Genomic DNA, 26,712 nt, shown 5'->3' with positions numbered 1-26,712 from the left:
TCCTGGGCAGGGGGCTCCTGACTCTCACGAGAGTATTTTCTGAGATACCATGAGGGTCTCAACTAGAAACCATGTAGGAACAATTGTATCAGCCAAAAAAATGCACATCGATAAAATTAGGTTGGAAACAGAAAACATAAACAGGATGGGGCGTATAATTAAAAAAAATCTGAAGCAGGCATGGATGGCTCTTTCTGGACTTTTTGGAAAATTCGGGGGAAAAAAACCTATCATTTTTCAGTTGGAGAGCAAAACACTTACCGGCTAGAAGCAGGGCTTGCAAACCACCGTCCCCATCCTTTCTCAGCCTCAGTGACCACTCCCTCCCCCAGGCACCCATCCTGGGCCATACCCCCCGGGTGCCCATCCCCCACCCCAACCACCTTCTGTCCCTCAATCCCGTTAAGTGGCCCCAAATCCTCTTCAAAGAACCGCAAACCTCCAAATGGGAGTCCACAATCAAGAGGTGATGAAGAGGCTAGAGGATAAAGGGTTGAGGGACATTTGCAAGGACATCTGCAAGACTGAAACCCCTATCAACACCACTAATACGGCTCTAAAGGACCAATGTAAGCCCTACTGAGGTTGCCAGAGGGAGTGAGCATGGAGAAGAAGTTTTCCCTTCATTACCTGCTCACTATTCCTCAGAGAAACAAGGAAGCTGTGGTTGAGGGTTTCCAGGTGAGCAAGTGATTTCTCCAGATGGCCCCGGGCATCCGCATAGGTGATTTTAGAGTCACTAGCTTCTTGAATGTCGTCTTCTGAACTTCTTTTCCGCGGCTTCTCAATAAAATGCTGGACTGCCTGGAGAGCCTTTCTAGTCATCTCTTTGCGTGCTTCCACGGACAGCTTCAACACAAAAAGGTATTGAACGGCAGTGAGACAAACCGGCCCTGCGTTTGTATTCAATACGGTATTAATAAGGTGTATTTAATAAGGTATTAGCGAAGTAAAGAGAACAAGAGTGAAACGTTGATATACAACTTTAATTGGTGTCTAGGACTTTTGTTGTATTAGTTTTTCTTCTGTGAGGAGAACAACAGTGAGGTGCCATATGCACTATTAAGGTAGTAAATCCAGATTTTTTTTTTAATGCTAAAATGCAAAAGTAGGTGGTGTTATGATGAAATTAGCATTCAGATAGATTACTGGTTACAATGCACAAATGAGGAGTCATTTCTACAGTTACAATTCCCAGTTTCAATCATTTATTACAAGGAAATGATTAAAAAGAAGAAAATTGTATAGGCATAATGATTTCAACTGGAATAATACTCTAAAATAAAGTCTCAAAAGCAACCTAATTGCCTGGTAATAACAGAAATGGTAACTAACTTATGATAAATTACTAGATAGAACATTATGCAGCCGTTAAAATTAGATATAAAATCAGTATTAGCAATTTGGAAAGTGCTTATCATAAAATGTTGAATTTTAGGAATCAGAAATCATAAAACTGTCTACACCACGCTCGTATTAAAATCTGAACGAAACCTGTACGGCTGAACAGAAATACACACACACGCACACAGACACCAGTGACTGCTATGTTAGGGTTATGAGCAATTTTGTTCTCAATTTTGTCAATTTTCTACACTAATGTATTCATTCAATTACTCACCAAGTATTTGAGTTGTGACACGCGAAAGTCACTTTCTTAGGTATGCACGAGTTGTCTTTTTCTCATAATATTAAAAATATTAACCTTGCTTGGCCTCAAGTCTAAACGTAACCCATCTTGACGGACGCACCACAGACTGGTGAGCCACGCTGGGCTTTTTGAGGCCCCGCTGATTTGCGCTGTTTTGGACCTTAGATTTAGCCTCATGTCAACTACTCAGGCACATTTTTACTACAGCCTTAAAAGGGCTCTGTGTTGATTTAAATAAATAAAATAAAAAACAGATGAGGAGTCTTAGGACAAAATCTTATCCTTATTTTCTTTCTCAACCTCAGGTACCCTGTGTGTCTGGTTATTCTGAAAAATACTACAGACATCAACATGGCACCTGCGACCACACCAGGAGGCAAACCCCGCTCAACCCTCCCCACCAGCTGCCTCCAAGTCACTCTGTGTAGAATTCATGTGGCATAATGAGGACAGCTGACATTTTCTTCGGTCTATACAAATATGGGTAAAAAGGAACTTTAGGAAAGTACTATTTCCACTGAACTGTAATTAAGTGTGTGCTTTGCAAATGCAGCTTCAAGTAAGTTTTGTGGCCAGACTGCTACCCCCAAGCACCTTGGCATACAACAACATCAGAAGCGACTACTGACCATCAGTATCAGTTCATCATTCTCCTCCCTTGCATACCCTGTGAACTCTTTTCTGTGGTTGAGAAATACAAGATCACAGAACTTGTGTTTAGTTCAACAGCCCTCCTTTCTTTCCCCCATCATATGGATGGAAGGACTGAGCCCTGGGGAGGTTCTGTGATATGTTGGGGTTCCTCGCATGAGTGCAAAAAGGAAAAGCCAGAAGGCAGGGGCCTTGGTCATGGATCTGGTGCTCCCCTTTCACTGCACATCACACAGCTTCCACTTTGCCATTTCTACCCCCTCACGGGCTCTGACAGACCATATGATGGGTGCACACTGGCCGAATGCTCAACAGAAGGAAAGACAAATAAGAAAATGGCCTAGAGAGTCCTTCCTTTCCACTCACTCCTATCTGTTTCCCCAAGAAACACGGGTTTGGCGAATGTTTGGATATCCAGCTGGCCAAATGTCTATGCTCTCCCAGCCCATCAAAGGGCGTGGAAGGTTTCCACAACAGACGGGCAAGAGAGTAGGAACAGGACAGGCAATTCCCCTGTGCGGAAAGCAGCGTCCTGAGAGAAACAACTGGTCTCTGTGCCCTGGGAGGAGTCCAGACGCCATCTTTGTTGTCCGAAGTCAGCCTTGTGACTGTCAACCACCCCTGGAATAGTTGGTAAGTGTAGGGAGAGCACTAACCTCACAAAACCCGTGTTTGATTTTTACTACCGGGGTGACACTTGACAACATGCTTCAAGCCTTCTTTCTTCATGCATAAAATGCAAAAGAAGTCATCCACCACACAATGTCATTCTGACCATTTAAATGAGAGAATATGCAAAACAATCAGCAAAATGCCTTACCCATAATAGTAGGAAACTCAGGAAATCGAGGCTCAATTCTAATTTGACCAACTGATACACCACCCAGGCCGTCATCTACCTGTTAGGTTTTTATCTTCCTAGTAAATGTGCCATGTAATCTCTTTTAGAAAAACCTTTTCATAAGCTCCGAAAGCTCCTCGGCATGGCAACCCGAGGATTCTCCCAAGCTGGCCCAAGCTACCCCTCTAGCCTCGCAATGTAACCGTAGCCCACACTCTAGGCTCCACACGCGGAAGCTTTTCTTCATTCCCCAGTGTCAACTGGTATCTTATCTCAGTGAAACACTGTCTCTTCTCTTCTTTGCAGGGCAAATGCCCGGTCATGACTCAATACCGAGATACACACAAGTCACCCTGGACTCGGTTTCTTCAGCCTCGACAGCTGGTCCACTGGCAGGCCGTCTGCCCCAACAACCAAGTGCATACTCCATGCTGACATGCGTGTGGACCCCAGCTGCCCAGCAATACTGAGCACAGGCCTCACACTGACATCCGTGCTTTCCTAGAATCTGCTATGGAACCGCCACAGAACAGCCAGTAGAGGCGAGTGAATTCTCTAGGAGTTTAAGTTGTTTGACCTCATCAACAATCTCATCAGAAAAGTACCTCCCCCCGTTATTCTTGATGATCTTTCAAAATAAGTAAATAACCACGGTTACTAAGAATACAGCGTGTAAACAAATGTAAACGTAGGTTAATTTTCCTGAGGGAGCCGGGGCCTGTACAAGAGGCAGAATGATATGATAAAAGATGCAAGGGCTTTTACTTGCCTGGGCACTGTGCTTGATTGGATATTTAAGCTTTTCACTCTTTGTGAGAACAGGTTCATCGCTGAAAGTCCCTAGGGTGAGGGGCGCCTGGGTGGCTCAGTCCGTTAAGCGTCTGACTTTGGCTCAGGTCATGATCTCACAGTCTGTGAGTTCGAGCCCCGCGTCAGGCTCTGTGCTGACAGCTCAGAGTCTGGAGCTTGTTTCAGATTCTGTGTTTCCCTCTCTCTCTGCTCCTACCCCATTCATGCTCTCTCTCTCAAAAATAAACATTAAAAAAATTTTTTTAAAAAAAGACTATAGGGTGAGATTAAATACAAGTTTCACACCGAGTAAGTCTATTAGACTTATTTTGCTTAAACTCTTCCATGATAGAAGAAATAAGTAGTAAAAGAAAAAAAAAAGATAGACAAATGTACCGGAGAGAAAAATCACAGTTTCTTCACTGACCCTAGTAGCCACAAGGTACTTCTGTTCCTAACCTTCTATTCTGAAGCCCACGGCATTAACACATCACTCATACACATATTTCTATAATTAGAAATCAAAGATTTTGTAAAACTATCCCCCGACAGCAATTAGTAACTACTTACTATTTAAGAAACTGTGGGTTGTATAAAATAAAGTTAATTGTTCTAGCACTCAGTAAGTATGTACTGTGCATCTATTTCGTAGGCCCTGTGGAAAGACAGGAGCCAGGCTCAGAGAAATCCCATTTAGTATAGGAGATAAGCTGGTGGGAAGGGGTTGAAATCTAGGAGTCATCCCCAACATCCCTGAATCTCACTGGGTCTACCTTTGAAAGATATCCAGGCCTACCCAATTCCCACCACGTTCACCGTCACCGCTCAGTTCTAGGCCACGTCACCCCTCTTGTACTGCAATGGTTCTGACTGGTCTCCGGATGAGGCAGAAGAGTGCAGCAGTCAGCAAACACAAGGATTCCGTGCATTCTACCGCATTTGCCAATCCCCTGCAGCTAGGATGAGTCGTGTTCCAGGCAATGGAATCTGAGCAGAGGTGACACGTTTCTTTTCTGAGCCAAGGCAACGTATAACCCACGTGCGTCCTTATCCAGTCTCCCTTCTTTCCCAGCCGTGGCAGAGAGTGCTGGTCCCAGATGGCACCAATACAAGATGGCAGAGATCCCGTCAGCCTGGATCCTACGTGACTTTGTGGTAGACAGCCCTTTGCAGTCTCTTACCGGATTAGGAGCACAAGGGAATATTAACCTTGGTTGTGTTAAGCCACTGTGATCCTGGGGCTAACTGGGTACTCCAGCATTACCCAGTCGCACAGCGATGTTTTAAAAACATAAATCTGATCACGTCACTCCTCTGCTCAAAACTATTTAACGGCTTCCTAATTTACGACAAATAAAATCCAGCCTTCAATGCCCTATGAAGCCCTATGATTTGTTCTTCACCCCACCCTATCTGTCTAATCCTACTTCCTTCCTTTTTCTACACTCCTGCTCCGCTCCAGGCAGACTGGTCTCCGTGTAGTCCGTCAGCGCCTTTCCACATGTGGGTTCCTCCGCTTGCGATGTTCTCCTCCAGGCTTCCTCACGGCTGGTTCCTGAGCTTCGCTCAGGACTCGGCACCGATGCTGCCTCATCAGAGAGGGCTCCCCTGGCCACTCTACGAAAGCTAGCACCTCCTGGTGCTCTCTCTGTCCTTACTCTGTGTTCGTTCTTCTTCATAACTGACACCCTGTCTTTCCATCTGCTGGCTGCCTCCCTGTCACTTACATTCCTAGAGCCCCAAATCCAGAATGGTGGCTCGTAGGGAACAGCTGCCCAATATGTTGAATGTACAAGTGGGTGAATGACAACATTTTATCTATTTATTTTTAATGTTTATTTTTGAGAGACAGAGAGAGACAGAGTGTGAGCAGGGGAGGTGCAGAGAGAGAGGGAGACACAGAATCTGAAGCAGGCTCCAGGCTCTGAGCTGTCAGCACAGAGCCCGATGCAGGGCTTGAACTCGTGAACCACAAGATCATGGCCTGAGCCAAAGTTGGATACCTAACCGACTGAGCCACCCAGGCACCCCTCTCGGTTCCCATTAAATGGGAACACATTGCCAGACAATCTTACTTCAAAGAAAAATATGAAAATGCAGATATCTGAGGAAAAAACATCATCCTTTCTCAAGCCTCCCCTCATCTGTCCTTCCAGAATCTGTTCAGAGTTCACACATCTGGAAGCGTCCCCTGACATCACCTCTTCTCAGGGTCATAAACCACTCGTAGGCGCTCTTAAAGCACTCTACGTTCATCTGCATTGAAGAACATATCGCACCACATTCACATCGTTGGGTTACTTTTACATCTCCTTGACTAAACAAGGAAATCCTTTCAGGGTAGAAACTGTGCTTTTTAAAATCTCCGTGTTTCCTACCACCTAATTCAATGCTCGGCATATTGTAGACAGACAAAAAACAGCTGTTAGATTACTCAACTCTGATCAACGCGGTAGCTGGGGCTGGGGGAGAACCTTCAGAGGACCAACGAAATGACATGTTCTCAATACGTCCCTAGAAACCTGTGGTCCAGAATGGGGCCAAAAGGCTCCAATTTACTGCGGCGTCCTGTTCCTGTGAGAGGGCCTTTGGAGACTAAAATTGCAAAAGGGTATTTTAAAGGACTTGAACAACAAAAAAACCCGTGATCGGATGTGTGCCACCAGGACAATGCCACTTGTGGCAATCGGAAGCCATGCAGGAAGAGACACCGGGACATTAAACCCGGGGCGACCTTGAGCGTATGCACTGGATGCACACCCGGTGAACACACGGTGTACGTGTGCCTTGGGCCGGGTGCTGGCAGCACAGACAAAATTAGATCAGGTCCGGGTATCTAGGAGACGGTGCACAGGCCTCAGAAGGGGCGCCCCGGCTGACCGGAAGTGAGTCTTCCGAAGGCGGCCACTGCCAAGGCCAGCCTCTGCGGTGCGTAGGCGTGAAGACAGGCCACGCATCCCGAGGGGTCAGCAGGTCAAAGGGGCAAGTGGGGAACCCGGGAGTCGGCTGGCTCGGCTGGAATCCGGGGTGCACGCAGAGGTCTGCCGGGGAATGAGGAAGAGCCGAGCAGGCGGGGGGGCACACGGAGGGGCCCGCTCGCCAGGCTGGCCGGACGGCTCTCTATCGCCGACTGGGGAGCGGGGGAGCTGAGGCAGAAGTCGACACAATCAGTGCTATCATTTTCAGGTAATGGCTTGATTCAAAATTCACCAAGACAACTCTCCTCATCTGCGCGTACCTGAAGGCCGATAAACCTTGCAGAGCAGAGAGCGTTTGCTTTCTTTTTAAAATGAACACAGCATGGTTTTGAAGATAAGGCCGGTGTTTAGGAAATGGCAGGTGACTCAAGAAAACCCAGTTGCTACTTCCAGTCAGCTGGAAAAATCAGCGTCTGCATATACTGTTCACGTTGCTAATAGTAACTATATAAGATGATGGAAAAATCAAGGGCAAAATTCTTCACTTTTCATTTTTTTAACATCACAGCAAATAAGACAGATGGAAGAAAATCTCTGGCTGATAAAGGACAGACCTATAGCCTCTCTTTTCAGGTCCCCATTTAAAACCTCCTGTACTTTGAGGTGCCTGGGTGACTCTGTTGAGTGTCCGATTTCGGCTCAGGTCACCATCTTGCGGTTCGTGAGTTCAAGTCCCGCGTCGGGCTCTGTGCTGACGGTTCAGAGCCTGGAGCCTGCTTCTGATTCTGTGTCTCCCTCTCTCCCTGCTCCTCTCCCACTAGCTAGAGCTGGTCTTGGCACAGGGGATACAAAGGCAAATTAAGACACGATCTCTACCTCTGAAGAACATACATCGTACTGGGAAAGCCAAACACAAAATAAGCGCTTCTAAAATGTAACAAGAATGTAACAAGTATAAAACTAAGCACGGGGGGGGGGGGGGGGGGGTATCAAGAAAAAAAAGTCGGTCTCGGCAAGGCAGGAAAGTCTTTACAAAGGAGGTAACATCTGAACCAGAACTTGAAGGATGAGCAAGAATTCACATGGATGAAGCGGGTGCGGTGGATTTCAGGCAGAGACAGCAGCATAGGGACTTTAAAGAAAGGCTTTTATAAACGAGAATGTTCTGCGGCTGTGACTCTAGAACACCTGAGGGATCGAATATCTTCCCCCCACAACCAGCGGCTCACTACCTCAAAGAATCTCAGGGAGGTGGAGGAGTGGGTACAGAGCACCAGCCAACAGTGCATCTGGGAAAGGAGAAGAAGTGTTTTTGGAAACAAGTGGTCCCAGGACTCTGATGCTCCCCGGCTCCCCCACAACCCCATCCCCACAAAAAACTAGGCACTACCTCCTCTAGTGTCACTCCTGCACGAGACCTGGACGGTCACTGTTCGCGGGGCGAGGAAAAGCCCACGGTGGTGTCCACGGAGGGTCTGCGGGTGCTTGGGCAGGAGACCGCCCTGCAGGGGAACAGATGCAGAGGAGGGCTGGGCTCCCCAGGGGGGCCACGGTGAGGAGCTTACACATTCTCCTCGTGGCCAGTGAGCCGCACACAAAGCTCTTCTGAAGGGTATGCCGGGGCAGAGAGTGTTCAGGGAATCAGTTTCTAAATCTTCACCTTCTCTAAACCCTCTGTCCTAAAACTGATCTTGAGAACACTCTGGAAGTCAGGATGTCAACCTTATTTCTCCTTCTCGACTCTCCTTTCACAGAGGCCTTCCTCCACTTACATAAGAAAGACACGCCCCACATTTTTCCTGAATCTGACTCTGCCGCATGGACCCGGAATCTACAAAGTTCCAGACCACCAAGCAAGGGACAGCTGACAATCCTGGTGTGTGACAGGCCTCCGACAACTGGATAATGAATGTCTTTTCGCACACAGCACGGTTTCCCCTTCTTTTGGTTTCAACAAAATTTATGAAAGATTTAATGGAGTTGTCAGTTGATAAAGCCTTAAAAATAATTTTTAACAACAGATTGACAAAGCTCCTTCCCCATCCACTGAGAACAAGGTTTTTAAATATTCCTATCTCTGAAAATGTAAAAGGGAAAGAACTGATGTTGAAGGCAATCTCAATCTAGCCATAACTGGTGCTCATCAAAGGGCACATAAACTAATTAAGAAGCAATACTTAAAGCCCTAAGCATCTCATTAAGAGGTACATTTTAAATACACTTTTAATGCTATGATAAATTCTTATGGATCAAAAGTTAACACGTTTATGTTGTTTTCATCAAATGTATGACTGAAACAATAATACAGAAAAAAAGTTTTAAAAAATCTCAGAGTGCTTTGGTCACAAGAAAAACTTTAAATGTTAATTTCTCTCTCTATAATTCTTTTTGATGCAGAGAAAGGACTTGTAAGTATAAAGACGTATACTTTTAAGTATAAAAACACTGCATTGGCACAAAACAACTCAGTGTGTTCATTCACCAACTCCCAAACTCCTTCACTCAGAGACCCGAGCAGACTACTGTGAGATCTAGCAGTTTAAGTCTATGTCTCTGTCTCTAGGATGACCAAAGTCTTTTTTAATGTTTGTTTGTTTGTTTGTTTTGAGAGAGTGAAAGACAGTATGAGCCGGGGAGGGGCAGAGAGAGAAAAGAAGACACAGAATCTGAGGCAGGCTCCACACTCCGGGCTGTCAGCACAGAGCTGGATGCGGGACTCAAACTCACAAACCGCCGAGATCATGACCTGAGCCTACCTGACCCGACTGGGCCACCCGGCGCCCTTAAGGTGACCAAAGTCTCTCTTAAGATTCTTTCCTGAGAAAGCTCAAAACTGCCAGTAGAATCTACTGTTTATTTCAGTCAAAACCCAGAGATAGGCTGATAGGCCCCTGAACCCCTCTTGGAGCAGTGACTTTAGAAAGCTTGCCGTTATAAATCCTCTGTCGCTTTGAGATGTAAATCTGGAAGCGTCTCTTTAAAACACAGACATCCAAGGAGACACCCAAGGAGGTGGTCCATGCTCCCAACCCCGTGGCAGGGTGGGGGCACAGCGTCAGTGAGCCCCTGCTCCACCCTGCACACTCTCTTCCGTCATAAAGACACAAGGAGTTGTTGCCCTTCTGGCTACGCGTCAATTAGCAAAGAGAGAGCGGCCCAGTTCTAGAAACCAGCCCCTGAGGGCCTTTCCTTCAGCACACCCCAGCGTTTAGTCTCCTGCCTTTCATTTCAGAGAAGCTGAGCTCAATTAACACGGGCTGTCCTCCCTGCGGCAATAGTTACCGCTGAATGAAATCTGTCTTGGGGCGCCTGGGTGGCTCAGTTGGTTAAGCATCCGACTCTTGGTTTCGGCTCAGGTCATGATCTCATGGGTTCGTGGGTTCGGGCCCCGCGTCAGACCCCACGTCAGGCTCCGTGCTGAAGGTGTGGAGCCTATTTGGGAATCAATCTCCCTCCCTTCCTCCCTCCCTCTCTCTCTCTCTGCCCTTCCCCAACTCGCACCGTCTCTCTCTCTCTCTCTCTCAAAATAAATAAATAAACTTAAAAAAAATCAGTCTTTATTGCCTTTAACTAGTGCCCTTTATTTCTTGTTGACAAAAGAAACAGAGTACAAGTCATTGGAAAAGAACACGACCTTTCTAACGCTAGAGATGTGCTTGTTCTTGTACTTTTTAAAGGGACCGTGGTAGTTATCAAATCGCTGTGTGATTTGTAGATGACTCTGGACACAAACAGAGCTACCTAACAGTTTGACTTTAACGTCAACATTTAAAATACAGAAAATTACATCCTCTTTTGTACCCATTTAAAATTATGATTAAAAAAAATTTTAGATAGCAAGTGCTAGGGTCTGAATGTTTCTGTCTCCTCAAAATTCAGATGTTGAAATCCCATCCCCCAAAGGTGGGGCCTGGGGGGGGGTACTTCAGTCATGAGGGTGAAGCCCTGGTTAAAGGGATTAGCGCCTTATAAAAGAGGCTCCAGAAACCATAAAAGACTCTTAAAAACTGAGAATAAACTGACGGTTGATGGGGGGTGGGAGGGAGGGGAGGGTGGGTGATGGGCATTGAGGGGGGCACCTGTTGGGATGAGCACTGGATGTTGTATGGAAACCAATTTGACAATACATTTCATATTTAAAAAAAAATAATAATAATAAAAATAAAAAGAGGCTCCAGAGAGCTCCCTGCCCCTTCACTATGCGAGGACACAGGAAGAAGGTGCCAACCGTGAGCCAGGAAGAGAGCTCTCACCAGAACTCGACCATGCCCATGTCTTTATCTTGGACGCTATTTCCCTGAGGTGTGATTTTTAGACCACGTGCATTGAAATAACTGAGCGCTACTGCAAAAGTGAGAATCCCCGAGCCCTTGCTAGACTTACAACTCTCTCTGTGGAGTTAGGGAAGGCACTGGCACCGGTGGAAAGAAATCTTTCCTTTGCACAAGCTTCCCCAGGTTAATTCTAATGGTAAAGGAAGCGTGCGACCTCTTACTGTAAGCTCTGGGGACTTTAAACTTCTGAAGGACCCAATCAACTGGCTGATGGAGAATGTGGGATGGCTGGAGGTGGCTTCTGGGATGGCAGCTGAGGGACAGGAAGGAGGTCACTGCAAGAGTCCAGACAGGTCAGGAGAGAGGGGCAGGGGGAGACGAAAGAAGGTGGCAGTTCTGGATTTAGACGACATTTGTAACAGAACTAAGGGATACCAACACGCTGTCCTGGGCTAGGCGCCCAAGGATGTGCTTCCCCTGGTATATGTAGCCAGGTGCCTATCAGCTGACCCAGCAGCTTCCAAACCCTTTTGTCTAAGACCCAGAGTAAGAAACACACTGCATACCAAAACTCACTGTCTGTATCTATAATATGCATATATTAAAAGCAAACAAAAGTTTCCTGAAACAATACAACCCCTACTCCAGTGGGACGCATACTGACATTTTCTGATGTTAATCTACATACTAGTCTTTTTTGGTTTGATTGGTTTTTTTTTCTTTTTTTTTCAACGTTTATTCACTTTTGGGACAGAGAGAGACAGAGCACGAACAGGGGAGGGGCAGAGAGAGAGGGAGACACAGAATCAGAAACAGGCTCCAGGCTCTGAGCCATCAGCCCAGAGCCTGACGCGGGGCTCGAACTCACGGACCGCGAGATCGTGACCTGGCTGAAGTCGGACGCTTAACCGACTGCGCCACCCAGGCGCCCCTGGTTTGATTGTTTTTAATACCGATCACAACACTTAATTACAGGCTGCACTAATGGGTCATAACTCAGTCTGTAAAACACCTGCAAATCCGCTCCAGCGCCAACAGGATGGTTTGCAAGGGCCAGCAAACATGGAGGCTACAAAGTATCAAATTGCCTAAGTCATATTGAACTGACTTCATTAAAGAAGAAATTACTTTATGTTTACCGATGGCATAACATTAATTTCGGTGTGGACACTGAATGCTGCACAGATGTTTTATTTCTAAGTCTGCTTTCCTTATTAGATTATGAGATCCATCAGAGCGGGGCCCATATCTTCTTCATTTTTTATTCCCAATGCTTAGATAGCACTTTAAGCACCGTTTTTAAGTTACAAATATAAAATATTATGACATAGTATCTTAAATATCACGCAACAGAAAATGAAAAATGAGAAGTCTTAACAATTTTGCTTTAATATAGTTAACCAGATATTCAACCACAAAAATAAGAAGGCAGGTCTTGTCACATTCGGCTATATACTTCACAGAAAATCAATGTTATAACTTTGCCTTTTTGCTTTAACTATCAATTGCTTATATAATAAAAATGAATGATGCAGGACACAGAGGCCACTTTATCTCTGCCTTTTGCCTTGTAAAATAACCACAGAAATATTATTCTTCGGCAAGTGTGAATAGCCCTATCTTTTTTACTATTCACGTTCAGTGGTGACATAAGCTTCTCCATTCCTAAGTTTTTCAATAGCTTGAAGGTCACTTTTATCTTAATAGGGAAAGACGTGAAGAATGCTAGAAATGAGATGAGATATTACCGCAATCGGTAATGAATGCTACCGTCTACCGCTGTTGTGCGTATACAGGTTTTAGCAAGCTCTGAAAGCACACATTCACACTTTCATCTAAAAACCTTTTCCTATCCTGTAATTATTAAGATCACTTTACGTAGAGCCACTAAATTCATATCACAACCAAATGTAAATTTGAAAATCCAGATCTTAATCCAACACTTACAACTACACAGGGTCATTTAAAACCAAAACTGTGGCTAGAGTTTTCAAATTGGACCCAGAAGAAATCAATGGGTATTTCTTGTTGTTGTTTTGTTTTGTTTTTACCTTCTAGGTAAGAATAAAATAGAGCGATAAGTAAAAGCAGAGGGGAAGCGACTAATACCGCGTACCTACTTGCACCCAGATCTTTATAAGGGTCATTTAATTTAATCCTCACAATAGCTACGCGTGAACATGTTCCAGATATCGTGGGCATCTTCCTGATATCCACTCAAAAGCACGTGTACCAAGAGCTGACCGTGCAGTCTGTAAAGGACCCACTCAGCGCTGCTCTGGGGAGACTTCACGTAGATCACTCAGGGGACCCCACCCCTCTCACCACAGTGATTATCAGTGCAGGTAAATCCAGATCAAAGCCAGTCAGGACCTGGCATACCACGGCCACAGGGGTTGGTTCGGGGGTGATCTTATCGGCGTAAACTTAAAATTTCTGTGCGGTGCCTATGGGGAGCTTGCTCACTCGATCTGCCTGGATGTAAATTAGGAAACAGCATAGCCCCAATTACTTCCAGCCATCACACTGAAGCAAAGAACCTTACGATGAAGCTAACACCATAAGACAGCGGGGGGGGGGGGGGGGGGGGGAAGAGATGGAAAGAAATTGGCTCCTTGATGACCACTCACTGCTGGGTCAGACGATCCTGAAGTCAGCCCCACCTCTGGACCTTTCAGTTCATCAGCCAGTAAATTTTCTGGTCAATTAAGCCAATTTAACTGGATTTTTTACTTGTGTCTAAAAACATTCAAAAATTAATCTGTATATATATAGTAGTGGTTATTGTTCTCCATTATACAGTGAGGAAAACTCGGAAGATAGAGTAATTTTCCGAAGGCCCAGCCAGATGGCAACTCAGGAAATCTGACTATAAACTTGCCTCTTTCTCCATCACCATGCTACCATCAAAAGAACTTAAGATGTGTCTGAGATCCATCAACACATCAACATTCAATTCAACATGTTGAGAAGCCACATTATTAACGTATGACACTTTTCAAATTCCTGGGTCAGTGGTGATTTAAACTTTTCTCTGTTCTCCTCCTGAGAATTTTTGACATCTGCTGATCAGTGGCATCAATGTCTCATAGTCTTTAGACAGAGAGGTGGCATTAAATATCCCTCATCAGACCAGATATACTGGACAAAAACTGGTTATGCTCTGATTAAGGAACTCTGCTAGGTGATTCAGTGAAGACAAAGAAAAATAAGGTTATATAGTATGTGGAATTTGCTCACAGGATGTTTAGAAAAATGCGCTACAAAAACAAATACATGCAGCACATATGCCAATACTATAATAATGATCACAAGTCAGGTGAGTCTGGTGTTGATGCCTTACCCTGGTCTGTCACCATCACCCAAAAGACACTGCAATGACTATCAACAAAACCAAAAGGCAACTTACTGAATGGGAGAAGATATCTGTATATGATTTATCTGATAAGGGGTTAATATCGAAAGTATATGAAGAACTCATACAATTAAACACCAAAAAACCACAGATAATCTCATTAAAAAACAGGCAGAGTACCTGAACAGACATTTTTCCAAAGAACATGTACAGATGGCCAACAGACACATGAAAAAATGCTTATTAGTAATCATCAGGAAACTGAAAAACAAAACCACATGAGATACCACCTTATGCCTGTCAGAATGGCTAGTATCAAAGAAACAATAAATAACAAGCATCCAAGAAGATGTGAAGAAAAGGAAACCCTCATGTACAACTGATGGAAATGTAAACTGGTGAAGCCACTGTGGAAAACAGCATGGAGGTTCCTCAAAAAATTAAAAATAGAGATACCATATGATCCAGCAATTCTACTACTATTCACCCAAGAAAAACAAAAACATTAATTTGAAAAGATATATGTACCCCTATGTTCCCTGCAGCATTATCTACAATAGCCAAGATATGGAAGCAACTCCAGGGTCCACTGATAGATGAATGGACAAAGATGTGTTATATACACCCAACAGAATATTACTCAGCCATAAAAAAGAATGAGGTCTTGCCATTTGCGACAACATGGATGGACCCAGAGGGTGTTATGCTGTGTGAAAAAAAAATCAGAGAAAAACAAATTATCATATGGAATCTAAAAAACAAAACAAACAAAACCGAAACAGACCCATAAATACAGAGAACTGGAGGTTGCTGGGGGATGGGGGGTGGGGCAGGTATTAGGCCAAATAGGTGAAAGGGATCAAGGGCTACAAACTTCCAGGTATGAAATATGTAAGTCATGGGGATGAAAGTATAGCACAAGAAATACAGTCAATAATAATGCAGCAACTCTGTATGGTGACAGATGGTAACTATACTTACCATGGTGAGCACTGTTATCATGTACAAAATGGCGGAATCATTGTGTTATACACCTGAAACTAACAGAACATGGTATGTCGACTATACTTCAATTTAAAAAAAGGAAAAAAGATGTTGCGGTGGTTTCACATTGGAGTTTCCCTGTCCCCAGGCTGGTGCCATAGGTTCCTTGTCCAATCGTCACCAAACTGATCTTTCTTTTTTGTTAAGTTTATTATTTAGAGACAGAGAGAGAGCGCGTGTGCACGTGTGCATGTGTGAGCCAAGCGGGGGAAGGGGCAGAGAGAGAGGAGACAGAGAGTCCCAAGCAGGCTCTGCACTGCCAGAGCAGAGCCTGAGGTGGGGCTCGATCTCACGGTTTGTGAGATCGTGACCTGAGCCAAAATCGAGTTGGACCCTGAGCCACCCAGGTGTCCCCAAAGTGATCTTTCTAAAGTGAGAATCTAACAGCATCACTACCCGGCTTAAAATTTATGTCTGATCCATGACCAGGACAAAATATAAACTCTCTAGTCGGGTATGTGAGAGTTTTCATTACCAGGCCCTGCCTTATCACTATAGCCTCATTCTTACCCTCTCATTCATACCATATTTCTTGTAGTTTACTGAAGGTACTAGGTTTTGGGGTTTTTTTGTTTGTTTGTTTATGCCTTTATGACAACTACTATATCTGTCTGGAATGTTCCTGCATGGTACTCAAGCTTTCCCTCCATGGTACTCATGACAAAATATCCTCATTTATTAAGACTCAACTCGAAGACTCTTCTTCTCTGGGGCCTTTCCTGGCTATACCCCAGCCCTACTGACCATGTCTACCTTGCTTCTTCCACATCACGAATCACATATATCAAATCATCAATTACGAACCTATCACAAATATATCCGTTGACCATCTTTCTCTGTGAAGAGTACGTCCAGCTATCAAGTAGACAAAAAAAACCAGTATCCCGAGGTGGGCGTAATGACACCGGATCTTCCCACTGGTACCAAGGCTCAGAAAAAGCAGTAGGCAATAGCTCAGAAGAGGGGGCGTGGCTTTTTATTCCAAATTCCTTTGCTGCACAGGCTGGAGAAAGTATTCATAGAAGAGCGATTAGGAGGTAAATCCGTTTACAAGTTTAAGCAGTACTAAAATGAGAGAACGGAGTTTACAGGATGAACAAAGAATGGAGAAGTCAAGAGAAGCCAGGGCACTGAGGAATTACAACCGCACAAGACGCGGTTCGGAACTGGGGAGTCGGCCGGGGAAGAGCATTTCAGTAGGGACGGTATTTTCAGACTTCTCCACTGCTTTATTTTCATGGTAAAACATGCTCTGGCATTTGCGGCACATGATTCTGAGGTGGCTTCTTTATTCCCGTGTCATCCCCACGACTTCCACCCGCTGCGGATTCAGAGCCTGTGGCCTTCCCTGCAAGGGGCGTGCCTTCCTTCTTGCACTTCCTAACGGGGAGGCCTGCGGGGGCCGCAGAAACACATTCCGGCTCCGTGTCCCGCCAGACTCGTCTTCCGGAGCAGGGGCACCATCATTCATGATTGGACTGGCCAATTTTCAATCTCTGTCACTAATTATTACTTTAGCCAATTTGAAATAATTTTCCCGGCACAAACAGAATGCGTTTTCAGTTTGCCAGTCAGGCCAATAATTATGATCGCCCCAGATGGGCTTCCTGCAGCCAAATTTTTCAGGCAAGGGAGATAACAGAAAGCGAGATTTTGGGAGCAGGCCTCTATGTAAATCCTGACTTTGCCACTTTTAGCTCACAAGACACTGGGAGCTGTTATTCAACTTCCCCGAGCCTTCATTTTCTTTTCTGTAAAAACGGTGATAAAGCATTTACTTCCCAGGGCTGGCTGGACAATTCACAGAGGAACATTACAGTCAACACTGTCTTCTTTCTCTTCTGGCATGTGTTTGGAAGGCTGGATGTGAAGGGGTAAGTGAAGGCAACTGGTCCACGCACACCAGTACTCGGCCCGGAGGATTATGGGTAGACTTTTGGAAGGGAATATTAGTTCCCCTTATTGTTGGGGGGGTGACGAGGACACTGACTGATGTTTAAGGGCCAACTTTTAGACTTCTGCATGTCCCAATATCCACGGCAAATGCACGTCCACAATCCTCCTTTGAGGAAGCAGCCAAAAGGAGCCTGTTAAAAATAGGTTATCTGCTTGGCTTCATAATCTGAGCACAGCTGATGGCACCAGAGACTAGCACTGCGGCCAAAGGCGGCCACAGAGGTTGGACAGTGAGACAATTAAAAAGGATCGGGTCAGGGGCAATTTTCATGTGCACGGTGTGGGGGTTCACACCTCCAAGTCATGACTTGTGAGTTGTTCACTGAGAAGCTTCCTTCGCTCACATCCTCAGTGGACACAGTATTCTTACTATCATGCCCCATAAACTGAAGTGATCAGACTTGGGGCGGGCGGGGCGGGGGGGGGGCGGTCCTTACAGCCTGAAAGAAACCAACTGTCACAGAATTCTAAAGCAGAGCTCACTGTACATCTGCCGTAGCAAAGAACACGTGGGACTGTCCTTCCTTAGGTCCCTGCGCTAGCGCTCAAGGCTAACTCCATGCACTACACGGCTCCATTCTGAGCCACACTTGTGTTTACAAATAAGATGTACCAGGCCACCTGGGTGGCTCAGTCAGTTGAGCGCTGACCTTGGCTCGGGTCATGATCTCATAGTTTGTGAGTTCAAGCCCTGCATCAGGCTCTATGCTGACAGCTCGGAGCCCGGAGCCTGCTTCAGATTCTGTGTCTCCATCTCTCTCTCCCCTCCTCCCCAGCTTGTGCTCTGTCTCTGTGTGTCTCTCTCAAAAATAAACAAACATTTAAAAAAATACAAAATAAACAACAAATAAGACGTATGGAGCACGAGCACGAGGAAAGCGGAGGCTGATCTCCTCCTGCCAGCTTATGCTTTCAAATGTTTTACATGTGGAGCCATTTCCAGGTCACCGCCCTGATCAAGGCACCTCAGTTTTATATTTTAGTGACTGTCCCCTAGCTGCCCCACTACCCTGCACAGACGATGTTATCAGTTTAAATTAAGTAAGTGAAAATAAATTTGTAAAATAGAGCTACAGTTTTTGTATAAACAGCATGTTCAGAACAAGGTTTCAGAATATGACAAACTTAAATTCAACTCCTGGTTCTGTCACTCAGATGCTAGCAGTTTAGGTTAAGTCCCCTAGCTTCTCTGAGCCTGTTGTATGCACCATGAAAGAGGGGCGGCATCGCCTACCGCACCTGGTGGTTACAGAGAGCGGATGAACTACACTAGGCACCAGCACCTGGACAACCGGGCACCAAGCCGCTACCTCTCTCCCCTCCTTCCGCGGTCCTTCCCCAGGCTGTGGCCCTTCACAGGCGTCCACTGGCTTAACTTCATCTCCACGTCACATTCAAAATCACTGGTCTTTAGGGGACTCTTCACAACAGAGGCCCATTTGGACCAAACTCTCCAACTTACTAAAGTTAGACTTTTTATGCGTTTGTGAGCCTACAAAATAATGATGTCCTGGACCTCACTTATTTCAGCTCCAGTGACCTTCCTTCTCAGTTCCTACAGCAGAACTGTGTCATGTGATCACCGTCAAGTCTGCAACTGGAAGACCTGGGTGTGCAAATGGGATTGGACCCTTAGTCCTACTTAAAACTCAGGACGGTGATCCTTCAGGAATCTGACCTTCCCACTGGAGATGGTAATATCTGCTCCATCACCACCCCTCTAAGAGATCTGGGACTGTAAGATGACCTAACGTACGGGGAAATTATTACACTCAAAAATCCATGTTCATTTTCATGCTGCCTTGAATTCCTTGCTCTGTTTTTACCAATGTTTGCCTTGTCTTCCTAGGTCGTTAAGGCCACTGAAAGTGGGGATCACATCCCACATTTCCTTAGGGTTTCCTGCAATGGACCAGCACAGGGCTCACTAACAACAAAAGCAGCAGCAGCAGCATCATTAGCAACAGTAGCCAACATTAATATTTACTGTGCCCAAGCATGGTTCAAATCACTACACTGGTATGAAGTCATTTAGGTAAGGAAGCCTAATATTTGCATTTCATCGTACAGAAACTGCTGAAATGAAAAGGAAAAAAATTCTAGTATATGTTTTATGAACATATAAACCTTATTAAGGATAAAAATAGGCATCTGGCAAGAGGAGGGTCAACCGTAGGGTCAAAGCCAAGGCTCCGGAGTGGGGGTAGGTGTGTCCAAAACATGCAGATTCTAGGGATGGGAGACTTATTAACATTTCGGGAGCTCATCATCAGGGTTACAATGAAAAACTGGGAGAGGCACTTATTAAAATGCTAGGAGGTGGGCAGCAATCGGACGACATTTCCCTGTTTTTCCCACTCTCCTATATGATTACTGCTTCGTACCTTCTCCTGTCTCAAGTCTCCACAGTCCTGGGGTGCCTGGGCATTCAGCCAGTTAAGCATCCGACTCTTGATTTTGGCTCAGGTCGCGATCTCACAATTTGTGGGTTCGAGCCCCACATCGGACCCCGCAATGACAGTGAAGAGCCTGCCTGGGATTCTCTCTCTCTCTCTCTCTGCCCCTCTCGTGTACTCTCTCTCTCAAAATAAATAAACTTAAAAAAAAATCTCCACACTCCCTACTTTATACTCATACCGAGTTTTCTGTCTTTGCCTCTTCGCTGAGAAAACAGAAGCAGCGAGAAGCTAATGACTTCCATCTCCTATCACATCTGTGTCCATCGGTTCTGCCTCCCTCTATCTGCTATCATGGGAAGCAGACAGGGATCTTGGCCAAGGCCAACCATTCCATCTGGCCTCTAGGGCCTGTCCAGTCTCACTAATTACAACAGAAATTAGTACCATTTTTTTTCATTCATTCCTATGTCTTTTCCATTAATGAATAGAAAAAAAACTGTTATATTAAAAAAAATCTTAAGTCTGCCTGTCAGTGTTGGTTCTTCCTCATCCTCAAGTCCTAATGTTGGAGTGCCCTGCACTCTTTTTTTCTTCTCCACCTACTTGCTCCCGTGCGAATTTTACCCAGCCACCTGGCTTTGACTCCTCTCTATATGCTGACAATTCTGAAATGTATTTCTGCGGCCCAGACTTTTCTGTTGACCTCCAGATTCATACTGACAACTTCCTGTCAACAGCCTGACTTGAATAAGAACCACATGGTCCTCTCAATAGATGCAGGGAAAGCATTTGACAAACTACAGCATCCTTTCTTGATTAAAATCCTCAAGAAAGTAGGGATGGAAGGAACGTAACTCAAGATCATAAAAGCCGTATGTGAAAGACCCACAGCTAATATCATCCTTAATGGGGAAAAACTGAGAGCTTTCCCCCTAAGGTCAGGAACACGACAGGGATGTCCCACTCTTGTTCAACATCGTGTTGAAGTCCTAGCCAAGGCAATCAGACAACAAAAAGAAATAAAAGGCATCCAAAACACTAAGGAAGAAGTCAAACTTCTGCTTTTTGCAGGCGACACGATACTCTACATGGAAAACCGAAAAGATTCCACCAAAAAACTGCTAGACATGATACTTGAATTCAACAAAGTTGCAAGATATAAAATCAACGTACAGAAATTAGTGGCATTTCTATACACCAATAATGAAGTAGCAGAAAGAGAAATCAAGGAATCGAACCCATTTACAACTGCACCGAAAACCATAAAATACCTAGGAATAAACCTAACAGAAGAGGTAAAAGACTTCTCTGCTGAAAAACTATAGAGAGTTATGAAAGAAACTGAAGAAGACACAAAGAAATGGAAAAGCATTCCATGCTCATGGATCAGAACAAATATTATTAAAATGTCGATACTACCCAAAGCAATCTACACATTCAATGCAATCCCTATCAAAATAACACCAGCATTCCTCACAGAGCTAGAACAAACGATCCTAAAATTGGCATAGAGCCTCCGCTCCCGTTCCTCTCCTCTCTCATCCCCCTTCAGCCACAATGGCCTCCGTGCTCCTCCTCCAGCACATTCCCTGTCAGGACTTTTCACTTCCCCGTCCATCTTACTTTTGCTAACCAAATAACTTGTTGCCGCCTTACTTCCTTAAGATGTTTGCTTGAATGTTACTTTCTCAGTGAGGTCTTCTTTAACCATCTTATTTTAAATTGCAGCCATCCTGCCCTCCTGAGTCCTTTCCAGGTTTTTCACTTGTACTGATTGCCATCTCACATGTCTGAACTTAATCATCCTTCTTTATTGTCTGGCTTCCACCTGTCCCTAATGAACGGTCCCTAAAGTCCCAGGTGCCTGTCTATTCTGTTCAGTGCTATATAGCCAGCAATGAGAACAATTCCTTATATGCAGTAGGCGCTGATAATGACTTTCCATTGCTGTGTAAAAAATTACCCAATTTTAGAAGCTTATTTATTATCTCATAGTCTCTATAAATCATGAGTCTGAGTGTGGCTCTGGATCAAGGTCTCTCATGAGGTTATGATCAAACCATTGGCCAAGACTGTGGTCTCACGTGATGACAAGGCTGGGTGGCAGGAGGAGATCCACTTCTATGCTTACTCATGTGGTAACAGTAGCTGTGGTCTCTTGTCAAATGGAGCTCTTCACAACATGGCAGCCACATCCCCCAAGAGTAAGTGACCAAGAAGGAAACCACAGTCTTTCTGTAACTGAATTTTATACATGGCATCCCATCATTTTTGCCGTATTCTGTTCATTAGAGGAAAATCAATAAATCCAGCCCATACTCTAGGAGAGGGGATTACACAGGGGATTAAATACTGGGAGGTAGGGATCATTAAGGGCCATCTTACAAGCTGTCTTCCCAAGCACTCGATAAATATTTGTTCAATGAATGAACAAATTAACCAATGATGTACACTTGAAAAAAAGAAGATCCTAAGGCAAATGGGAAAATCAGACTGACTTCTCTAGGAACTTATGGATTTTTTACTCTTAATAAATGGGAAAAGGGCAGGTAGGACAAATAATCAACTTTGGAAGTATAAACACCATGTGAAACCTTTACCAGAGGAGACTTTCTTTAGAGTCTTGTGATAAAAGGTCATTTTTCTTAGGACTATCTGTATTTTATTTATATATGGTAAATTGTGTTATATCAAGTTTCAAAAACTATATTCTCTATCCTTCAAGTATTCTCTGTTCCCATTTATTCTGTGCCTTTGACAGTCATAATGGGAAAAGAAAAACAATTCCTTTTTAAATTTCTTCTTCTAGGCTTATCTCCCAAGCTCCTGGTTTGTTTGTTTTTGTTTTTGTTTTTGTTTTTTTTTGCATTTTTGTCAAGATAGGATATGCTTATCGGACTAAACCCTCACCCTTGAAAAGAAAAGGAAATAGTTCCTTAAAAGCAAAAACATTCAGGAGGAGAAATGGAAAGATAATGTTCACAACGACAGTAATATGCACAGGCTAGCTGAAAGTCACATGGGAGTGATATGCTCTGCACATTTGAAAATCTGGAAACAATCGTCACTATTGGGCATCATTAACAAACATATGCCTGAAACAGAAGGCCTTTAATAAATGTTGGTTCTGTCTTCCTTTCTTTTTTTTTTTAATTTTTTTTTTTCAACATTTATTGATTTTTGGGACAGAGAGAGACAGAGCATGAACAGGGGAGGGGCAGAGAGAGAGGGAGACACAGAATTGGAAACAGGCTCCAGGCTCTGAGCCATCAGCCCAGAGCCTGACGCGGGGCTCGAACTCACGGACCGCGAGATCGTGACCTGGCTGAAGTCGGACGCTTAACCGACTGCGCCACCCAGGCGCCCCCTGTCTTCCTTTCTACACAGAGCATTTATTAAATGCTTCAACAGTACTTTTTACATTAAATTATCATTCATCTGTTATACATGCATACATTTGTGCCAATCAGCCACGAGCTTCTCAAGGGCAGTCTTTTGTTTACAGCATCTAGAACAATGGCAATGAAAAAGCGCTCACTTAAACATTTCCTCAATGTATTTGGTATGAAAAAAACTCATTCAGTTCAGAATCAAAGGAGTCAAATGATGACTATACCATAACCAGAGATCAATGGGAAAAATACTTACTATGAAATTAAAAAAAAAAAAAAAAAAGAATTGACATTTAGTCATCTTGTAACACTGAGTAAACATTTTATAATACTTTCATAGTCGAGCTTAGTATGATTATAAAATAGCAACAGTGAACACCGTAAAATCTGGGGAGGGGACTGACACATAAGTATAACCCATGACCTTTGACAAAGGAGCAGAGGAAATATAACGGGATGAAAGTCTCGTCAACAAATGGTGCTGGAACTGGACATCCACATGCAAAAAAGTGCATCTAGACCCAGATCTTACATCCTACACAAAAATTAACTCAAAATGGACCACAGACCCACCCATAAAACATGAAGCTATAAAACTCCTAAAAGATTACAAAAGAAAAAAAATCTAGATAGCCTTGGATATGGCTGAGAATATGGCTGTGAGTTTTTCAATAGAGTACCAAAGGCAAAATGCATGAAAAAAATAATTGATAGCCTGCCTTCATTAAAATTAAAAACTTCTGTTCTGCAAGACAATGTGAAGAGAATGAGAAAAGAGTCACAGAGTGGGAAACATATTTGTAGTAGTCATATTTGGTAAGGGACAGTTCTACAAAATACACAAGGAATTCTTAAAACAATTAAAAAATATTGATTAAAAAATGGGCCAAAAGATCTTAACAGATACCTCGCCAAAGAAGATATAAAGATAGCAAATAAGTACATAAAAAGATGCTTCACATCATGAATCTTCAGGGAAACACAAGTTAAAAGAACAGTGAGATAGCCCTATGCACCCACCAGAATTGTGAGAATGACTTAAAATACAGAACAGTGACAACATCAAATGTTGGGTGAAGGTGTGGAGCAGTAGGAATGCTCACCTGTCGCTGGTGGGAATGCAGAATGGTGCAGCTGCCTGGGAAGACAGCTGGGCAGTTTCTTACAAAAGTAAACATACTCTCACCATATAATCCAGTTACTGCTCTCCTTGGTATTTACCAAAAAGAGTTGAAAACTTACGTCCACATAAAAACCTGCACATGAATGTTTATAGCAGCTTGCTTCAAAACCACCAAAACCTGGAGGAGACCAAGATGTCCTTTAACAGGTGAATGGATATATAAACTGTAATACATCCAGACAATGGAATACTGTTCAGGACAAAGAAGAAATAAACTATCAAGTCATGAAAAGTCAGGGAGGAAACTTAAATGCATATGACCACATTTAAGAAGCCGATCTGAAAAGATCACATAGTGTGCAATTCCAACTCTGTAACATTCTGGAAAAGGCAAAACTATGGAGACAACAGAATGATGTAGTTGCCAGGGATTGAGAGTAAAGGGTGAATAGGCAAAGCACAGATAACTTTTAGGTCAATGAAAATATTCTGTATATTATAATGATGAGTAGATGGGTACACTGTCCACACCCATACAATAAACAACGCCATGAGTGAGACCTAAGGCAGACTACGGACTTTGGGTGATGATGATGTGTCAATGTAGGCTCATCAGCTGTAACAAAAATGTACCTTCTGCTGAGGGATGTTGATAATGGGGGAGGCTGTGCATGGACGGGGGCAAGTGACATATGAAAAATCTCTGTACCTTCCTCTCAACTTTGCCATGAACCTAAAACTGCTCTTAAAAAAAAAAAGTCTTTTTTTTATTTTTTAAACTTTTTTTTTAATGTTTATTTATTTTTGAGAGAGAGAGAGATTGAGAAAACAGGGAAAGGCAGATAAGGGAAACACAGAATCCGAAGCAGGCTCCAGGCTCTGAGCTGTCAGCACAGAGCCCGATGCAGGGCTCAAACGCACAAACCGTGAGATCATGACCTAAGCTGAATTTGAACAGTTAACCAACTCAGCCACCCAGGCGCCCCCCCCCCCAAAAAAACCAAAGTCTTAAAAAACATAGGAGTATGCCACTTTCCACCTAGAAACAGGAGCTTCAGAAATGCACTCAGTGCTTCCTAAGACAAATGTGGGTCAAATATCCTTTCAATTTTAAAAATCTTAACAACAGGGGAGCCTGGCTGGTGCCAGTCAGTGAAGCACGTGACTCTTTTTTTTTTTTTTTTAATTTTTCAACGTTTATTTATTTTTGGGACAGAGAGAGACAGAGCATGAACGGGGGAGGGGCAGAGAGAGAGGGAGACACAGAATCGGAAACAGGCTCCAGGCTCTGAGCCATCAGCCCAGAGCCCGACGCGGGGCTCGAACTCACGGACCGCGAGATCGTGACCTGGCTGAAGTCGGACGCTTAACCGACTGCGCCACCCAGGCGCCCCAAGCACATGACTCTTGATCTCAGGGTTGTGAGTTCGAGCCCCACAGAGCGTGTAGAGATTACTTAAAATCTGTTTTAAAAATTATAATAAAAAGATCTTAATATTCCAATAATTATACATAAAAATCCCTGTGGTTCTTTCTCTCTCTATATATATATGAATAAATAAATATATACATATATGCATACATATACACACATCAGAAATTAGAAACAGATACGTGTGGTTTATTTAACTTTAAAATGTTATATATTGAATAAACTAAAATCTATTTACTTACAGATAAAAATAGATTTCAGCTTTGAGTTAAATATTTTTTTCATTTTCCCAGTTTGGTTTTAACTTCAGTTTTTGGGGTTTTTTTGTTTTGTTTTGTTTTGTTTTGTTTGTAATCTCTATACCCAATGTGGGGCTCAAACTCACAACCCCAAGATCAAGAGCTGCACGCTCTTCTGACTGAGCCTGTCAGGCACCCCTAACTCCAGTCCTTTTTTAAAACCTTATTATAAAGCCTATAAGGTCTCTAAGCCCTTAGTGTATGTAAAGGTATAGGCAGGCACAATTAGGTTCCCAAAGAGGTCTACACCCTAATCCTTGGAATCTATGAATATGCTCCTTAGATGGCAAAGAGACTGTGCATATGTGACTAACAATATGGACCTAGAGATGGGAAGACCATCCTCCATTATCCACACAGGCTCCAATCTCACCACATGGATGCTTAAATGTGAGAACCTTTCCTGGCTTTGGTCAAGACAGGAAGATGGGAAGACAGAAGGGTCAGAGACAGGCTACTGCTGCTGGCTTTGAAGATGGGGACAAGGAGCCCTGAGCCAAGGAATGAGGGCAGACAGCCTCCAGTTATGCACAGAAGGCAAAGAAATGGATTCTCCCCAGAAGCCTCCGGAGACCTTGGTTTCTGTCC

General features: G+C 44.0%; 1 protein-coding gene across 1 annotated transcript in view; it reads right to left on the bottom strand.

Moving 5' to 3' along the window:
* Window positions 1-26,712, bottom strand: part of NBAS (NBAS subunit of NRZ tethering complex) — a 334,006-nt gene that overhangs the window by 51,473 nt on the left and 255,821 nt on the right. Inside the window, exon 45 of the mRNA XM_047068027.1 lies at window positions 631-849. Within this exon, the coding sequence (XP_046923983.1) occupies window positions 631-849 (219 nt within the window). The remainder of the gene's footprint in view (window positions 1-630; window positions 850-26,712) is intronic.

Source organism: Lynx rufus, unplaced genomic scaffold, assembly GCF_022079265.1.
Source record: "Lynx rufus isolate CCGP_SWC_20201006 ecotype Redwood Valley unplaced genomic scaffold, mLynRuf1.p SCAF_8, whole genome shotgun sequence".
In the NCBI taxonomy this organism is placed as follows: Eukaryota; Metazoa; Chordata; class Mammalia; order Carnivora; family Felidae; genus Lynx; species Lynx rufus.
This window is presented reverse-complemented; position numbering and strand designations above follow the sequence as displayed.